The 19,933-nt window shown below is 36.3% G+C and overlaps 1 protein-coding gene across 1 annotated transcript in view; it reads left to right on the forward strand.

Annotated features, from left to right (window-relative positions):
• Positions 1-1,130: 1,130 nt before the first annotated feature.
• LOC143026368 (pecanex-like protein 4) overlaps positions 1,131-19,933 on the forward strand; it is a 39,775-nt gene continuing 20,972 nt past the window's right edge. The window contains exons 1-10 of the mRNA XM_076186636.1: positions 1,131-1,465; positions 3,946-4,137; positions 4,357-4,542; positions 5,156-5,341; positions 6,040-6,221; positions 7,384-7,535; positions 8,178-8,324; positions 8,506-8,819; positions 9,036-9,213; positions 11,076-11,206. Coding sequence (XP_076042751.1) covers positions 1,463-1,465; positions 3,946-4,137; positions 4,357-4,542; positions 5,156-5,341; positions 6,040-6,221; positions 7,384-7,535; positions 8,178-8,324; positions 8,506-8,819; positions 9,036-9,213; positions 11,076-11,206 — 1,671 coding nt within the window. The 5' untranslated portion in view covers positions 1,131-1,462. The remainder of the gene's footprint in view (positions 1,466-3,945; positions 4,138-4,356; positions 4,543-5,155; positions 5,342-6,039; positions 6,222-7,383; positions 7,536-8,177; positions 8,325-8,505; positions 8,820-9,035; positions 9,214-11,075; positions 11,207-19,933) is intronic.

A 19,933-nucleotide genomic window follows, 5' to 3' on the forward strand; every position in this document is an offset into this window, starting at 1 on the left:
ATGAAAATAGAAATGTAACTCATGTAATGTAAATAAATATATGCATATACGGCCAATATGAAGTGTGTATCTTTATATAACCCGATATCATAAATGTAAAACATGTCTGCCCCAACACACACACACACACACACACACACGACTCGACGTCGCAGTGGTAGCGTTTGCAACTGCTACTACAGCGGTCCAAGTTCGAATTCCGCCTAGGGCTGAAATAATTTCAGTATCGCTGCGCTGCGAGTCGTTACTCCAACTCTCGTGGGCGGGGAGTTGGTGTGTGTGCGTGTAAGGTCATAGCATTACCATTAGATCAGTCATATACGAGCTATGAGCTATCTTACGGAAGGGAAATAGCTGTCGATCATGACTCCAACACGTGATACAAGACCATGGTGAATCTCATACAATTTCCCTCTGACCCCCGTGGTGGCTGGCAGAAGAAATAGTAAGCACCCATGGCTTGATTTTTTCAGATATGAATAAGAAAAGCGTTGACATGCAACCAACAGATTTATAAGTCAAAATGACAACAATGTTGCAATTATACAAACGTATTTACGCAACACACGCGCGGTCGACAAAGACTGTAATGTAACCCGAACAATAACAGAAATCCTATTCGATGATATAGGATCGACCTCGAGATCGAAGAGGATAGAATCCTTCATTTATAGAAAATTCGTGGAGAGATGATGATAATGATAGACAGGCCGCCGACGACCGTTGGTAGAACTGTGTTTTTCCAGAACAAGGAACCTTGTCACGCGACACATCAACTATGGAGAACCTCTGAGTTCGAGGATATTCAGTCAGTTCGATTTTCTTTTATGATAAAGAGGAAGGTTTTGGGTTTCATTCGAAAGCCAGCTTGACCTGACCTGCGAGTCCCGTGCGAACGCACGCACGCGCACATTCGGTTCTAACAGTTGAAATGCTCTTAATATACATAAATTACATAATTACATAACTAAGTAAAATGCTTTTGATGAAATAACAAAAGACCCTTTGTCATAAGCTGGTGTAGCCGACTCAATTTTACCAAACCCATTGTTTTTCGTTTAGTATACCCGACAAAAAATCGTCAAATATTGCATTCGAACGAAGTGTTTTTGTTTTAGGAGTTTAAAATAGGATACAATAATAAACAATGGCCAGATTTCGAACATGAGAAATAAGTTATATGTCTGCGTAAACAACAAAAAAGAAAATTTGTCTTATTTATCTGCCCTGTGTGACTATAAAGGAATTATATGTGCCATTTGATAACGCGTACGGACAATCGGAATTGTCTGAAAGGCGGTCTCGTAAATCGAGCTGCAAGTGACAAAAATACAGTTTTTGCAAGAATTACACCGATATAGTAGTTGACATTCTATTGCTAATGCAAGGATTCATGAGAAAACTTCACCCATACTCAGAAATAATTAGTGATTAGGAGGATTTCCATAAATAATATTCAGATATGGTAAATTTACGTGCTAACTTCACTTAGCCTACAACTTCATGTCTCGCCAGACAATAATCTGGCCCACAACGATTTGGGATTTAATCATAAGCTGCTAATAAATGGCAAACCACGTTGGTGACTCCTACGTTCACAATCATTGTTATTTTGTGTTCTGCCTAAATTAATTAAACAGTTGTTTAGACCAATTCAGATCTTCACTGGAGTGTATGACATTTGTCACATTTACAAAGGATATGGGTATTACACTGTATGGATGAAAATTACTACTGTATTTTCCCAAATTTGTCTAAGAATAACTTCATTGCTCTACACATGTGTAATATAAAAGTCTCTTTCAAATATAAAGTTGTAGCTTGTGTATGTCATGCCCATGGTGTCAAGGTACTTTACAGCAGGTCTCACTAATTGCCGATCAAACTGACCAAAATCAAACAATGACGGTTTTAGCTCAAAAGCACAATTGTACATAAAAATAAGCATATGGTTGTATCATTTGACCTATTTTCTTTAAAATGTGTGATTTCCATGTAATTTGATCTAAGAGAAGTTACCTTTTTATCCTCTGCAAAATTACCGACCACAGCTACGAATACAGTCTGACTCACTAATAACTGACCAATGCCGACTAAACCCGAACAAGGACGGTTTTTGTTGAAATGCACAATTTTATATATTATTTTATATATTATTTCAACTATTTTCTTTAAAATGTGTGATTTTCATGTAATTTGATCAAAGAGAAGTTATGTTTTAGCCACAGCTACGAATACCGTAACAAATTAGCATATGGTTGCATTATTTGAACTATTGTGTTTCAAATGTGTGATTTTCATATAATTTGATCAAAGAGAAGTTACGTTTTTATCCTCTGCAAAATTACCGACCAAAGCTACGATTCGTCCTGTCCACCATCTATAATCACTGGTGGTATGGATCAAACTACACTCTATTAAGTTTCTTACTATTATGTTATTAGTGTAATAGATTGCATATAGTTGAATTATTCGAACCATTTTAATTAAAATGTGTGTTTTCATGTAATTTGATCAGAGAACTTATGTTTTAGCCTCTGCAAAATGAACCACAGCTACGAATACCGTAAAAAATTAGCATATGATTGCATTATTTGAACTATTTTCTTTAAAATGTGTGATTTTCAGGTGATTTGATCAAAGAGAAGTTACGTTTTTATCCTCTGCAAAATTACCGACCACAGCTACGAATACCGTCACATTACATGAAAATCACACATTTTAAAGAAAATAGTTGAAATAATTCAATTATATGCAATCTATTACACTAATAACACAATAGTAAGAAACTTAATAGAGTGTAGTTTGATCCATACCACCAGTGATCATGGATGGCAGAATGGACGAATCGTAGCTGTGGTCGGTAATTTTGCAGAGGATAAAAACGTAACTTCTCTTTGATCAAATTACATGAAAATCACACGTTTTAAGGAAAATAGGTCAAATAATTCAACTATATACAGTCTATTACACTAATAACACAATAGTAAGAAACTTAATAGAGTGAAGTTTGATCCATACCACCAGTGATCATAAATGGCAGGCCGGACAGTTTGGTCAGCAATTAGTGAGACCCCTTTGCAGCTGCCATAAAGATAAACTAAGTAAGTTTGAAATCCATGACATTAAATCTCTTTCAGTGCATGGTACTTGACACAAGCTGAACTAATGTGTGACCAGAGCCGTGCGTGAAAAATATATTTTGGTGCCAAAAAATACAAAGCGCTGGAAATTGGCAGTTATAAAAGAGTGGTTTATTGAGTAGTAATGATAATTATTACCACTCAAGTTTCACTGAATAATGAGAATTGAAACGGTTACAAAGGTGAATGAGGATCTAGGACATTGGACGGGTGTAGGAACAATGTTACAATTGTGATATTAAGAGTGGGGGAGCACAAAATAGGAGGGTGAGGTTCACTGTTAGCCCCAAAGAAAATTGCTGAAAAATGACTAGTATCAGAGACATTTTAAGCCTATATCCACTGGGTATTAGAACATATTCTATGTTCTCTGGTTAAGTATAGTACAGTATATTTCGATAAGATTTTTGCTTCAAAGAGTCTTGGATTTGAACTGAAATTTGATGATAATGGCAAGGACCAGAGAAAAACAGTATTACAAAACTTTCAAATGAAGAAATTTATTTATAGATATGTATCATACAAGTTACTGTCATCTAGGTCACAGTAAGAAATTAAGCACTGTGACATTGTAGTTTTTGTGCAAAAGTATTGAGTGGGCTCAAGCATACATTCCCCCACCCCCACAATATTATTCGGTGTCAGTTTGAGTTTGTAAGACAGCCTAAGAGAGGGAATAATCCAATATAAAACCATAAGTGCATTCAAGGGCAAGTTTATCAATGGTATTGTTTTATTTGCAGATGAACTTTTGTATTTCTCATTGAGTTTATTAACGAGACCATATTTTCATTATTTTCAGAGTGGCGATGAAGTACAAGCCTCCCTGAATGTTCAGCGGGCCTCTTTCTCCCGGTGGCAGGCCAGCATGGAATCTCCCCTTGTAAATGACTACAAGAAGCCCTTTATTTATCGCAGAATCCTTGAAACATTTCTTGGAGGTCTGCGTCTTATTCTCGGAGATGATGTTCCTTTTTATGTATTTCTTTTCCAGGTAAGTCAACATAAGTAAGATGCACATACTTTTAAATAATTTACATGTATGACCTTGTTGTTATGAGGTAGGATTATTAGAATAATTTATATCCTATGAGTCACAATTTTGCTAATGATTCATTTGCCTGTACAATACATGTTATTATACATTATGGTGTAAATGTGTGATATAGTATTGTTAGTCTTTTGTAAACTGTTCACATATAATTTTTTCCAGGTTTTGTTCTTTATTGTACCTCCTGTCATGATATCTACCTTCATCTCTCTCCACATACGAAATGCTCTGTCATTCTCAGCAAGTATATTTAGTTGTGGAGCAACAATATTCATTTATGCCATGATTCTACAACTACTATCACTATACTTACGATCACAGAAATCAAAAGTTGGAGAAATTGAGCAGGTATGATTCTATGTGTGTTATTCTTCCTCAGAAAGAATAAATCTTAGTATTGATTTATCTGAGATTGCTTCTTCACATTATAAATGAGGACAAGTAATCACTCATTTAGGTTTGCACTGGTTGATATTCTGTTAAGTAGTTATTACTAACTGGTTGTGTTGAAGATATGTACAGAAATTATGAAGATACATGATATAGTAAAATGATAATGATTATTGGTTGAGTTTTATTGACTGGAAACCTGTAGCACTACAGTGGCTGACAATAGTCTTCAAGTCTTCCTATAGATCTGTACAGGAAGGAATGTTGAACTGTTGTCTGTGTTGTATTAGTGTGGGATTTCCTTTGTAACCTGCTTATAGCAGTAGGAGGAAGTAGTTGTCAGCTTTCCTTGTGTGAAATGTCTGGGCCAAGTGTGGAGACTGTCAACTCCTTAAGGGTGTACTTCCATATAGAGATGAAGGTGTTGGCAGCTTTTGAAGATGGTCTGTAGGGAGATGATTATCTCTGATATCCATCTTGCAGGACCATCACTGCATGATATAGAAGTACATCTAAATATATTTTCCTTCTCTGTTGAAGTATAAAGTTGTTCTTTTTCTTTAATTTGCAGGTACATATTGCAATAGATGAAGAAGTTTTGCAGTTTGACTCGCTGTTTGGCCCAAAGACGTGGTCATTTATTATACCAAAAAAGAAGTTTAAGTTATTTTTTGTTATTCATCCCATATTGTGTGGAATTTTGTCAGCAGCTAGTGTTTTCTACCTCTCACCTTTGGAGACCCAATATTTAAAAGTGGTATGTATGCCATGCCATGTTTTTATCAATTTTCACCATAATTACACATTTCTTGCAGTACAAATATATTCCCTCCAAAACATATTTTTATTAGTCTCAAAATTCTCTGTCAAACTCCTACCCAACTTTACATATTTCCTCTTTGCTCCTCTCACATTGTATTTTGCATCTCCTATCTTCTTTCTGTCCCTCTCATATGCTTCCCTATCAACTTTACAACTAATTCTCAAAAGTTCACTTTTCTTTTCTTCTACAACCAATTACCACCACCTCTTCATCCCACCATTTGTTGCCTCTCTCATTCCATCCCATCCTCCTCATCCCACATACCATCTTCGCACACTTTATCATTTCCTCCTTGAAGGAGGCCTATTCTTCTTCTATTCCTGTTTCTCTCTGCCCCTCACCACCTCCCATATTTCTCTTGGCTTCTCCTGATAGAGAGGAACCTCTCTAATGTTTAATTTGCAAAACCACCACTTGCAGATATCACTCATCAATCCCACAAGGGTAGATAGAATTGTAAATCCTGTCAATTTCCTTTTAGATTCTTGATTGTAGTTATAAACAGGTAATTATTAAGAATAGGAAACACAAATTGTCAATCCTACAGTATTTCTCTTATGATATAAGAAATATAAAAAAATCTTGAAGTAATTATTGTACATACTGTTCTTATTGCCTATTTCTGCTTTCAGGAGTGGGGCTGGTGTATAGCCTTTACAGGTGTTGGTGTTGCTACTTACGCCGTTGCAATTTGGCCCATGATTGGTGGGCCACCAGCTGAACCAGCCACCTTCCATCCTCTTTCGTTGGACTTCCTAGCACTTTCAAGGTGCTCACACATTCTTACATGTGTATTAGTGCATTATTTAGCAAGGTAAGAACCCTGAAGTAGATCAAGAGTTTTTTCAGTATTTTTTCTTTGTGACATATACCATATAATTATTAAAGTTTAGTTAGTAATGTTTGTAGAGCCAGAAATGGATAAGGAGTAGGTCACCATATAATGAATCAGTGGGAGTAAATTAGTTCCAGTTGTTGGGTCCTGCTGTGGAGGTGCTGTGTCTTGCTAGATTGCTTCTGAACTGAAAAGTGTGGCAGGGGACAGGGGTGATTCTTCATTTATGAAGTGCTAATTTGTGAGGGACAACAAATAGGTTTTTGGATGAGTGTGTGATGGATATAGAATGAATGTATACTTGGACTTGGCCACCCACCATATAAGGGGGGAAATGGCCTTTAAATATACAAGTATATATATATATATATGTATATATATATATATATATATGTATATATATATATATGTATATATATGTATATATGTATATGTACATGCATATGTATATATATACATATATATGAATATATATATATATATATATGTATAATATATATATATATGTATAATATATATACATACACATATATATGAGGCCCCGCATGGAGAAGTGTCCCATGCGACACAATGGCCGGTTTTGAGTTATGCACATATAACACTATTTTGTGCTGGCCGAGTGAGCGTGAGGTTTTACCACTTTGTTTTAGGAGCGTTTCGACCATATTGCAGGTCACGTTTTGTCCTGTCCGACATGCTCGGATTGAAGTAGAAGGGCCAAAATAGTGTTATATGTGCATAACTCAAAACCAGCCATTGTGTCGCATGGGACACTTCTCCATGCGGGGCCTCATATATATGTATATGATTGATTCACCTAGAATAGTTGATTCATTTTAATATCATGAAATCATCCTCTCAGTGAGGGCTAGGACAGTGGCTCATTGTGGAGGAATTTTTTTTAAACAGTGAATTTAATGTAATATACACTGCTTCCAGGCAGAACTCAAACCCTTTCCACTCCTATCCTCCACCAAAGTAGCAATACTCTAAACATATAAGGGGGAAGAAGTTTATGGTATATAGATAGATATACATTGGGGAAGAACAGTGTGGGTTTAGAAAAGGAAGGTGATGCACAGAAGTAGGAAGTATTTGTGAGATATGTATGGTTGTTCCCACGAAACTACCTTCATTGCAGGACCTACTCCGCAGTGTATTGGTTGTATCTTCTTGACTGTACATGTCATGTACTGTTTACTGGATTTACTCTGCTGTGGGTCTTTGGTATTTTGCCACCGATTGATGCCTATTTATTTTGGATTCTTGAACAGTGGCAGGTAATTGCTCTAGGTAAGTAAATGATTGATTTTTTTTTTTTTCTGTAAAGAATGTGTAGTCTGCTGTTACTCACAGTAAATTTAAATACCATAGAAACTTTGGGAATTGGCTAAACCAGCTTACAACCCAAGGTGGAATTTTGACCAAAGACATATGGGCAAAATTTATGGACCCATACATCAACTAGAGGCAGTTCCCAAAACAAGTCACTAAAGTATTGGCTGCATGTTACCATACACTCTCCCACCACAGGGTTACAATGGATTATGAAAGAAGAGCATATCAGCAGGAGACCTTTTAGTTTTAGACTAAATATTTGTGTGCATATTCCCCATAGATCTAAAAGTATTTTATGCACCCATTTATTTTATGGAAAATCAAAATAGACTTAATATGCTGTACTTCACTAACCTGCTCTTTCTTATCTTTATACCAAAACTGTTCTTTCCCCTAATAAGGGACATAGCCAGCCAAGGCACCCACTCATGTCTCTTACTTCATGAACCATTGCAGATTGTTCATATCGTTGAATTTTCATGACAGTTTTTGTGCATTGTATGATGCTTATATGTTTGTTGTCTTAACATAAATGGAGATTATTATTAGTAGACGAGTCTCACCTTTTTTTATTACCATTCGTAATATCCCCAACAGGAGGGTCTCCGTGTGCCACTGACCGCAGGCTGGTGTTGCAATGTTTCTTTGGGACAATGACATTGTTCGCAGTTGCAGTAATGCCGACCTATTTGGCCATGGTAGTTGTGGGATCAATTAGAGGATATCTCTTGAGCATTGATATACGTATGTAGCATGATCATATGGTCATTCAGTTGTTTGATATTGCCTTATGTTAGTCAATATTGGTTGAGGATATTTGTTAGGGTCAGATGTGTATTGTATTGATGCAGTAGTTTAATATCTGGTTCCACTATTCATTATTACCAAATTCTTTTCTACATTTTTTTTTTCTTTTTTTTTTCAGCTTGGCTCATATCCTCCATTTTTTCACACAAAGTGAAAATTATAACTGGAATATCTGGTAAATATGAAGAGAATCGTCCCATTGATGGCAAAACTTCCCTTCGGAGGATGACCTGCAGTCGAGAATTGGTCCTTTATTTTTGCATGTTTATTTTGATGTTAATTTTAACTTTAGGAATCAACCTTCCCCATCAGCAGTGGTATGAGAATGTACAAAATTACACAAAACATAAACTAGAAAATAATGGAAACAAAGGAAGAGCTTGGGCCAATGTTGAGATCAATTATTTATTCGCCACGCCAAGTCTCTTTAAGGTACAGTACTTGATGATGTAAATGACACTTTTTTTTTTTTTTTCATAGCTGTTACATGATACTGTGTATTTCAGTGAAACAATTCAAATTAATTGAATGGATCAGACCCATTTAAGTGTGATTGGGTGACGTATGGCATTCTTCATATTGGATGTATTTTATTCATAAAATGGAAGTTGAACTTATTACAATAGATTTTCTGAATTTATTTTCCAGCATTCAACAATGAATATTGTTGGCGGAGGAGTGATACTTATTGCTGCTGTAATGCTTGCAGTCAATGAAATTCAGAAAGTCTACATCTTCGGTATTTTACGCAACCCCGTTTTTATATACCATAAGGAGATACAGCAAAGCACCATTGTATACATCTTCTCACAGTTTTTACTGATTGGTAAGATTTTATTTTTTCCATTTTTCTTCTTTTGTATGATTGTATTTACCTAATCTATCTACTGATACTTGCAATAGTTTTTCTTCTGAAGATGATTAATTGCCCTTTTATAATGGTGGAGGGGGGTTTGTCGATTAAATGCAGCAGCCTTGCTGTAGATGTGCTGTGTTTTGCAACACTGCTTCTGACCCAGGGCAGTGGGTGAGATGCAGGGATGACCTGTTATCCAGGAGGATCCAAGATAAGAGGGAGGGCCCCCCGGGGGGTGAATGGGAGTTGAGTATGTGGGAATGGATTTTATGCCATTGTTTTTTGGCTATCTCCTTTATAAGGGGGAAGAAGACTTTGATATATGCATGTGTAATGGTGGAGCTTGAGAAGTTAAGAAGTGGCTCTCTCTGAAGTGAGAGTCGAGGGAGTGATGAGACCAATAGAACAGATTACACCCATTACTGGTCAGGCCACAGCCATAGGGCCCACCTCAGGGGATGTAGCCATAAGCATATCTACCTGACTGCCGTTCATTAGATGAGTTACTCATGCTTATGAATGTATGATATTGGTGAGATTGAAGCACACTGTAGGATTCATTTCTCTTATTTAAGTTTAGGTTCCTTCAAAGACATATGACCTAGAAGAGGTGTTCTATGCCAAGCTTGACTATTGTCAAACTGTGCCCACCATAGGAATTAATTGTTATTTTGGATGATTTCAATGCAGTTAGTAGCATAGAGCTGATTATGAAGTATGTTTTGGTCTCCATGGAATCAGGAATGTAAATAGTTCTCTCATCCTGATTTTTGTAAAGTACAGAAAGTTGAGGATTGCTGGTCTCTGGTCTCAGAGATGAGAGCTACATGAATGAACTTGGTATAGCAGTGCCCAAAGTGTGACAAAGGAGATCAGTCACAGACATCATGGTACTTGTTGGAGGATCCTTCAGAGCTGTCGGGTTTTCTGGCGACCTGACTTCTCTGAGACTGATTGTAGAATTGGGGTTGCAGCTCTCTCTCATTTCTCTTTTCTTTTTCTCCTTTCTCTTCTCTTTTTCTCCTTTCTCTTCTCTTTTTCTCCTTTCTCCTCTCTTTTTCTCCTTTCTCTATTGTTTTTCTCCTTTCTCTATTGTTTTTCTCCTTTCTCTTCACTTTTTCTCCTTTCTCTTCACTTTTTCTCCTTTCTCTTCACTTTTTCTCCTTTCTCTTCACTTTTTCTCCTTTCTCTTCTATTTTTCTCCTTCCTCTTCTTTTTCTCCTTTCTCTTCTCTCTTTTCTCCTTTCTCTTTTCTCCTTTCTCTTTTCTCCTTTCTCTTCTCTCTTCTCTCCTTTCTCTTCTCTCTTCTCTCCTTTCTCTTCTCTCCTTTCTCTTCTCTTTTCTCTCTCTTCTCTCCTCTCACTCTTCCTCTCTTCTCTCTGCTCTCTCTCTTCTCTCTGCTCTCTCTCTTCTCTCCTCTCTCTCTTCCTCTCTTCTCTCTCTTCCTCTCTTCTCTCTCTTCCTCTCTGCTCTCTGCTCTCTCTCTCTGCTCTCTCTCTCTCTCTCTCTCTCTCTCTCTCTCTCTCTCTCTCTCTCTCTCTCTCTCAAATACTAGACTCTTCCCCTCCATCTCCCTCTCTTCTGTTTTCCTCCACCCATCCCTACCCTCACTCCATCACCCCCCTGTCCTTTTTTGTCCTCATCTTCCCCCTGACCAGCCAATGGCCCTTTTTATCCTCACCTCCTCCTCCTCCACTCCTGCTTTACTCATCCTTCCCTTCTACTTTATAAAGACAATTTTTTTCCTTCTTCTTCTTTAGTCTAATAATGCTCAATATTAATGCAATGTTCATGGTCTTTAATTATCATACCACACCTTCTTTTAAAATTAGGTGCACCGTACCTGTGTTTCTTGCTGGTGAACCTGTCCATCACTGCCAACATGAACACGTTGGTCGACGAAGAAAAAAACACATTGATGCTTCTCCTAAAAGTCATCCCCTTTGCCAGAGCTGTGAGATATGTAAGTGTTCTTATGAATGGAATTTCCACATTTCTACATATGTAAACATGCAAATATTTATGTATTTTAAATACATACTGTATATACATTATGTATGCACACACACACACTTTCAACGAACGGACGGCTTGACGAACGCTCTGAAGAAAAGTGCAGATTGTGGATACCAACGCAAAGAGAAGTGCCTTTTTGTATTTGCAGGGGGGGGGGAAATTGCTCGTGAGGTAGTGGGAAAGTAAGGAAAGAGGAGAGGGGGAGGGATTGCTGGGGAAATGGAAGGAAATGAGGCTGTGGAGGACTTGGCCCAGGCAGACGGGCGTAAGGTCAACATGAAACGACCACCGGACCAGCTCAGTGATGACGAAATGGCAAATAAAAATGTAAAGATTAGAAGTATAGAGAGGAGCAATACAGAAGAAAGTGACGAGAATATGTTCCAGGGATTTAAAGAGGGTGGGGGGGACACAAGCCCCCCCCCCCCCCCCCCCCCCCCCCGACTGATAAGACTAGAGGAGAGAGTTGATAAGGTGATCGAGGACTTGGAGCGTAAGTTAGGTAACGTAGACTCCATTTTCCAAAGAATTGAAAGGTTGGAACAACTAGAGAAGGCTAACAGAAACTTAACTGAAGAAATAGAGGACCTAAAAAGACAGTTAGGAAATGTAAAGGAGGAGAATGAGAAATTGAAGAAGAATAGTAATGAAAACAGAGAGAAAATAGCTACAGAAGCTAAAAATTGGAGAATAACTCAAGAAGGGAATAAGGTTTCATTCACTGACATAGTCAAACAGCAATTGAAAGAACATAATGAAGACTCAGTTATTAAAGTGATGAGACAGAAGGAGAATATAGTAAGAGAATTAGCTGACAAAAAGAAATGTATAATTATATTAGGAATGGAAGAGAAACATAACCCAGATAGAACCGCAAGAATCAAGGAGGAAAATGAAAGAGTAAGCAGTTTATTAAAATTAGTCCAGGAAGATGAACCAGAAATTATAAAGGAAATTGAGGAAAAATTCAGACTCGGAAAATATAGTACAGATAAGACCAGACCAATTAAGATTAAATTCAGGTCACAAACAACAGCAGAGAAAATTCTATCCAAGACAGGGAAACTAGCAACAAATGATCAATATAAAAAGGTATGGATAAAAAGAGAAATGAATAAGGAGGAAAGAGAGGCAGAAAAGCAGAAAAGAATTGAAGCTAAGGCAAAAAACGAGGAAAGAACGGAGTCAGAGAAAGAGAGATTCTATTGGAGAGTAGTGAACATGAAAATAAAGCAGTTCGACATACTAAAGAAAAACATAAGGGAAACAGAGAATACAATGGAAGTGGCAGAAAACTAAGAGTGTCTTACACAAATATAGATGGATTGATAACAGGATTGAATGAACTGAATGATTATTTGAAAGAAAAAGAACCGGACATAATGGGAATTGTAGAAACAAAATTAAAAGGCCCACTACCACCCAACAGTGTAGGACATGATACATACAATTATTGGATTAGAAACAGAGAGAAAAAACAAGGGGGTGGAGTTATGTTCCTGACTAAGAAGGATATAAACGTGAAAGGTGTCATATATGGAAAGAATACAGTAGAGATGATTATGATAGAAGTGGAAGACCGAGATAAGAAGAGCAGAAAATTTGTGATCAATTATGTGCCTCCGAAAACAGCCTCATGGGAGGAGAGTGAACATAAAAGTATGTTAGAGGACACAAAGATAGCATTAACTAAAATAATGGAAGACGGAGGAAGAATAGTTATGATGGGCGACTTTAATTGCAAAGAAATCTGCTGGGAAGAAATGACAGTAAAGAGTGGTGATGACTCATGGGGAAATGCTCTACTTGAGATGATTACTGACCATTCAATGACACAATGGATACAAGAGAACACTAGGTATAGAAATGAAGAAGAACCATCGAGGCTAGACTTAATAATTACATCTGAACCTAGAATAGTAGACAAGATTGAATATAAAACACCAATAGGTAAAAGTGACCACATATTGATTGAACTGGAACTTAATGAAGAAAAATATATGAAAAGAAATGAACAATATAGAAAAGGAAGAATGATGTATGAAAAAACAAACTTTGATAAAATAAGAGAATTCTTCCAACAAGAAAACTGGGAAGAAATATACAAAGAAGAAACAACAGTGGAAGAGAAATGGAATATTTTGACAAAAATTTACAAAAAAGGAGTGGAAAAGTATGTCCCAAGACAAAAACAAGAAAAAGAATATGTAAAATGCTGGTACAACAAAAGTTGTAGGGAGTTAAAGGACAAAAGAGACAAAGCCTGGAACAGATGGAAAAAAGACAGAAGACCTGAAAAATGGAAAATATATACTGGTTATAGAAATGAATATGTACAAAAGTGCAGAGAGGAAAAAAGAAAATATGAAAAAGATGTTATAGAAAAGTGTAAAGATCAACCAAAACTATTCTACAGATTTGTAAACAATAAACTGAAAAACAAACAAGACTTAGAGAAATTAAGACAAGGAGGAGTTGAATACACTGAGGAAATGGAAATGGCAGAAATTATGAACAAACATTTTAAATCAGTGTTTACAAGGGAAAATATACAACCTGAAGAGATTGAGTGGAAGGAAAAAGTCCCCCCTATGGAAGAAATAGAAGTAACAAAGAATGAAATATTGACACACTTGGGTAATTTTGATGTCAGAAAATCGCATGGGCCAGATGAAATAGCAAACTGGATTCTGAAAGAATGCAGGAATGAACTGGCAGACAAAATACATAGCATAATAAGCAGTTCCTTAAAAGAAGGAAAAGTTCCAGAAGATTGGAAAAAAGCAAATATAGTACCTATATATAAAGGAGGAAATAAAGAAGAACCTACCAACTATAGACCAGTCTCTCTAACAAGTACAATAGCAAAAATATGTGAAAGAATTATCAAAAGTAGATGGGTAAAATACTTGGAAAAAAACAACATACTAAATCCAAGGCAATTTGGATTCAGACAAGGACGATCATGCGTCACCAATTTAATATGTTTCTATTCAAGGCTAATAGATATAATACAAGAAAGAGATGGATGGGCTGATTGTGCATTTCTAGACCTAAAAAAAGCTTTTGACAAAGTACCACATAAGAAGTTGCTTAAGAAATTAGAATATGAAGGAGGAATACAAGGTAAATTGCTAAATTGGATGGAAGACTTTTTGCAAGAAAGAAAAATGAGAGTAGTGATAAGAGATCAGCACTCAAAATGGAATGAAGTAATAAGCGGTGTCCCGCAGGGAACAGTTCTGGCCCCAATAATGTTTGCTATATATATTAATGATATGGATGAAGGAATTGAAAGCTATATGAGCTTCTTTGCAGATGATGCAAAATTACTGAAAAGAGTGAAAACTGAAGAAGATTGTGAATCACTACAGAGAGATCTAAATAAAGTACAAGAATGGAGTAGGAAGTGGGAGATGGAGTTCAATACAAAAAAGTGTAGTATAATGGAATTTGGAAAAAGCAAAAAACAGAATAACAGGATCATATAATTTGGGAGAAGAAGGAATAAAAAAAGTAGAAAATGAGAAGGACCTGGGAGTCATTGTTATGAATAATATGTCACCTGAGAAACATATAAATAAGATTTTTGGAGAAACTTATAATTTAATAAGAACAATCAAAGTGGCATTTACATACCTGGATGAAGAAATGGTGAGGAAAATCCTAATCACCCTGATAAGACCAAGATTGGAATATGCAGCAACGATATGGTCACCAAGTACAAAAAAATGTATAAAAAAACTTGAAAGAATACAAAGAGCAATTACAAAACTGGCACCAACACTCTCAAAACTATCATATGAAGAGAGACTACAAAAACTTAAACTACAGACACTAGAGCAAAGAAGAGAGAGAGGAGATTTGATAGCTATTTACAGAATCATGAAAGGCATAGAAATTACTGATAGAGAGAATCTGATAAAATGGGATGACAGAAATACAAGAGGACACGGAAAGAAAATAAAAAAAGACAGCTATAGAAGAGATTTTAAAAAGAACAGCTTTCCTCACAGAGCAATAGACAGTTGGAACAAGTTAGATGAGAAAGTGGTGTGTGCAAAATCAATACATGAATTTAAAAATAGTTTAGATAAAATGAGATATGAAGACGGGACCCCACGAGCATAGCTCCCCTTCCCGTAAAATACAACTAGGTAAATACAACTAGGTAAATACACACTTCAACGAACGGACGGCTTAGAAGACGTTCTGAAGAAAATTGAAGTTTTGTGGATCCCAACGCAAAGAGAAGTGCCTATTGTATTAACAGGGTGGGGGGGAAATTGCTCGTGGGGTAGTAGGAAAGTAGGGAAAGAGGAGAAGGGGAGGGATTACTGAGGGAAATGGAAGGAAATGAGGAAGGAGTAGACTTGGCCCAGGCAGACAGGCGGAAGGTAAACAAACGACCCCCCGATCAGCTGAGCGACGATGAAATGTCTAATAAAAATGTAAAGATTAGAAGTATAGATAAGAGCAATACAGTAGAAAGTGATGAGAATATTTTCCAGGGATTTAAAGAGGGTGGGGGGGACACAAACCCCCCCCGACTGACAAGACTAGAAGAGAAGGTCGATAAGATGATCGAGGACTTGGAGCGTAGGTTCGGTCATGTTAACAACATTCTACAAAGAGTTGAAAAATTGGAAGAACTAGAGAAGGCGAACAAAAAATTAACTGATGAAATAGAAAACCTGAAAAGACAGTTAAAAGAAGTAAAGGTGGAGAATGAGGAATTGAAGAGGAATAGTAAAGAAAACAGAGAGGGATGGAAGTCGATAAAAGAAAACAGTAAAGTTGCATTTACTGATATAATTAAACAGCAAATGAGAGAACAAACTGAAGACTCAGTTATTAAAGTGATGAGACAGAAGGAGAATATAGTAAGAGACTTAGCTGACAAAAAGAAATGTATAATTATATTAGGAATGGAAGAGAAACATAACCCAGATAGAACCTCAAGAACCAATGAGGAAAATGAAAAAATAAGCAGTTTACTAAAATTAGTTCAGGAAGATGAACCAGAAATTATGAAGGAAATTGAGGAAAAATTCAGGCTCGGAAAGTATAGTACAGATAAGACCAGACCAATTAAGATTAAATTCAGGTCACAAACGACGGCAGAGAATATCTTATCCAAAACAGGGAAACTAGCAACAAGTGAACAATATAAAAAGGTATGGATAAAAAGGGAAATGAATAAAGAGGAAAGAGAGGAAGAAAAGCAGAAAAGACTTGAAGCTAAGAAAAAAAACGAGAGCAGAACGGAGTCAGAGAAAGAGAGATTCTATTGGAGAGTAGTGAAAATGAAACTAAGGCAGTTCGACATACAAGAGAAAAACAAAAGGGAAACAGAGAACACAATGGAAGTGACAGAAAACTAAGAGTGTCTTACACAAATATAGATGGATTAATAACAGGATTGAATGAGCTGAATGATTATTTGAAAGAAAAAGAACCGGACATAATGGGAATTGTAGAAACAAAATTAAAAGGCCCACTACCACCCAACAGTGTAGGACATGATGCATATAATTATTGGATTAAAAACAGAGAGAAAAAGCAAGGGGGTGGAGTTATGTTCCTGACTAAGAAGGATATAAACGTGAAGGGTGTCATATATGGAAAGAATACAGTAGAGATGATTATGATAGAAGTGGAAGACAGAGATAAGAAGAGCAGAAAATTTGTGATAAATTATGTGCCTCCGAAAACAGCCTCATGGGAGGAGAGTGAACATAAAAGTATGTTAGAGGACACAAAGATAACATTAAATAAAATAATGGAAGATGGAGGAAGAATAGTTATAATGGGCAACTTTAATTGCAAAGAAATCTGCTGGGAAGAAATGACAGTAAAAGGTGGAGACGGCTCATGGGGAAACGCTCTACTTGAGATGATTACTGACCATACAATGACACAATGGATACAGGAGAACACCAGGTATAGAAATGAAGAAGAACCATCGAGACTAGACTTAATAATTACATCTGAACCTAGAATAGTGGACAAGATTGAATATAAAACACCAATAAGTAAAAGTGACCACATATTGATTGAACTGGAACTTAATGAAGAAAAATATATGAAAAGAAATGAGCAATATAGAAAAGGAAGAATGATGTATGAAAAAACAAACTTTGATAAAATAAGAGAATTCTTTCAACAAGAAAACTGGGAAGAAATATACAAAGAAGAAACAACAGTGGAAGAGAAATGGAATATTTTGACAAAAATTTACAAAAAAGGAGTGGAAAAGTATGTCCCAAGACAAAAACAAGAAAAAGAATATGTAAAATGCTGGTACAACAAAAGTTGTAAGGAGTTAAAAGACAAAAGAGACAAAGCCTGGACCAGATGGAAAAAAGACAGAAGACCTGAAAAATGGAAAATATATACCGGTTATAGAAATGAATATGTACAAACGTGCAGAGAGGAAAAGGGAAAATATGAAAAAGATGTCATAGAAAAGTGTAAAGATCAACCAAAACTATTCTACAGATTTGTAAACAATAAACTGAAAAACAAACAAGACTTGGAGAAATTAAGACAAGAGGGAGTTGAATACACTGTGGAAATGGAAATGGCGGAAATTATGAACAAACATTTTAAATCAGTGTTTACAAGGGAGAACATACAACCTGAAGAGATTGAATGGAAAGAGAAAGTCCCCCCTATGGAAGAAATAGAAGTAACAAAGAATGAAATATTGACACACTTGAGTAATCTTGATGTCAGAAAATCGCATGGACCAGACGATATAGCAAACTGGATTCTGAAAGAATGCAGGAATGAACTGGCAGACAAAATACATAGCATACTAAACAGTTCCTTGAAAGAAGGAAAAGTTCCAGAAGATTGGAAAAAAGCAAATATAGTACCTATATATAAAGGAGGAAATAAAGAAGAACCTACAAACTATAGACCAGTCTCTCTAACAAGTACAATAGCAAAAATTTGTGAAAGAATTATCAAAAGTAGATGGGTAAAATATTAAGAAAAAAACAAAGTGTTAAATCCAAGGCAATTTGGATTCAGACAAGGACGATCATGCGTCACCAATTTAATATGTTTCTATTCAAGGCTAATAGATATAATACAAGAAAGAGATGGATGGGCGGACTGTGCATTTCTAGACCTAAAGAAAGCTTTTGACAAAGTACCACATAAGAAATTGCTTAAGAAATTAGAAACTGAAGGAGAATACAGGGAAAACTACTAAATTGGATGGAAGACTTTTTGCAAGAAAGAAAAAAGAGAGTAGTGATAAGAAACCAGCACTCAAAATGGGATGAAGTAATAAGCGGTGTTCCGCAGGGAACAGTTCTGGCCCCAATAATGTTTGCTATATATATTAATGATATGGATGAAGGAATTGAAAGCTATATGAGCTTCTTTGCAGATGATGCAAAACTACTGAAAAGAGTGAAAACTGAAGAAGATTGTGAATCACTACAGAGAGATCTAAATATAGTACAGGAATGGAGTAGGAAGTGGGAGATGGAGTTCAATACAAAAAAGTGTAGTATAATGGAATTTGGAAAAAGCAAAAACTGAATAACAGGAACATATAAATTGGGAGAAGAAGGAATAAAAAAAGTAGAAAATGAGAAGGACCTGGTAGTCATTGTTATGAATATGTCACCTGAGAAACATATAAATAAGATTTTTGGAGAAACTTATAATTTAATAAGAACAATCAAAGTGGCATTTACATACCTGGATGAAGAAATGGTGAAGAAAATCCTAATCACCCTGATAAGACCAAGATTGGAATATGCAGCAACGATATGGTCACCAAGTACAAAAAAATGTATAAAAAAACTTGAAAGAATACAAAGAGCAATTACAAAATTGGCACCAACACTCTCAAAACTATCATATGAAGAGAGACTAGAAAAACTTGAACTACAGACACTAGAGCAAAGAAGAGAGAGAGGAGATTTGATAGCTATTTACAGAATCAGGAAAGGAATAGAAATTACTGATAGAGAGAATCTGATAAAATGGGATGACAGAAATACAAGAGGACACGGAAAGAAAATAAAAAAAGACAGCTATAGAAGAGACTTAAAAAAGAACAGCTTTCCTCACAGAGTAATAAACAGTTGGAACAAGTTAGATGAGAAAGTGGTGTGTGCAAAAACAATACATGAATTTAAAAATAGTTTAGATAAAATGAGATATGAAGACGGGACCCCACGAGCATAGCTCCCCTTCCTGTAAAATACAACTAGGTAAATACAACTCGATGGCGCAGTTGGTAGAGGTCCCGGCCATCACTATGGCAGTCCGGGTTTGAATCCCACCCAGAGCTGAAATAATTTCATTATTGCTGCGCTGCAAGTCGTTACTCCAACTCTTGTGGGTGGGAGTTGGGGGTATGTGTGCATGTAACGCCACAGCATTACCCATAGATCAGTCATATATGAGCTCTGAGCTCTCTTCTGGGAGGGAAATAGATGTCGATCACAAGTCCAACACATGATCCAAGACCATGGTGAACACACACATATACATACATACATCCACATACACACCACACACAAGGGAAAACAAGTGATAATTGGATGATTGTATGTAAATATGTATTTATATACATATTTAGTTTAGCAAAAATTAAATCAGGGCCTGTAACTTTAGAAAAATCAGGATTTTAGACATCTCCACAGAT

The sequence above is a fragment of the Oratosquilla oratoria genome, chromosome 6, assembly GCF_046742065.1.
Source record: "Oratosquilla oratoria isolate Oo_2021 chromosome 6, ASM4674206v1, whole genome shotgun sequence".
In the NCBI taxonomy this organism is placed as follows: Eukaryota; Metazoa; Arthropoda; class Malacostraca; order Stomatopoda; family Squillidae; genus Oratosquilla; species Oratosquilla oratoria.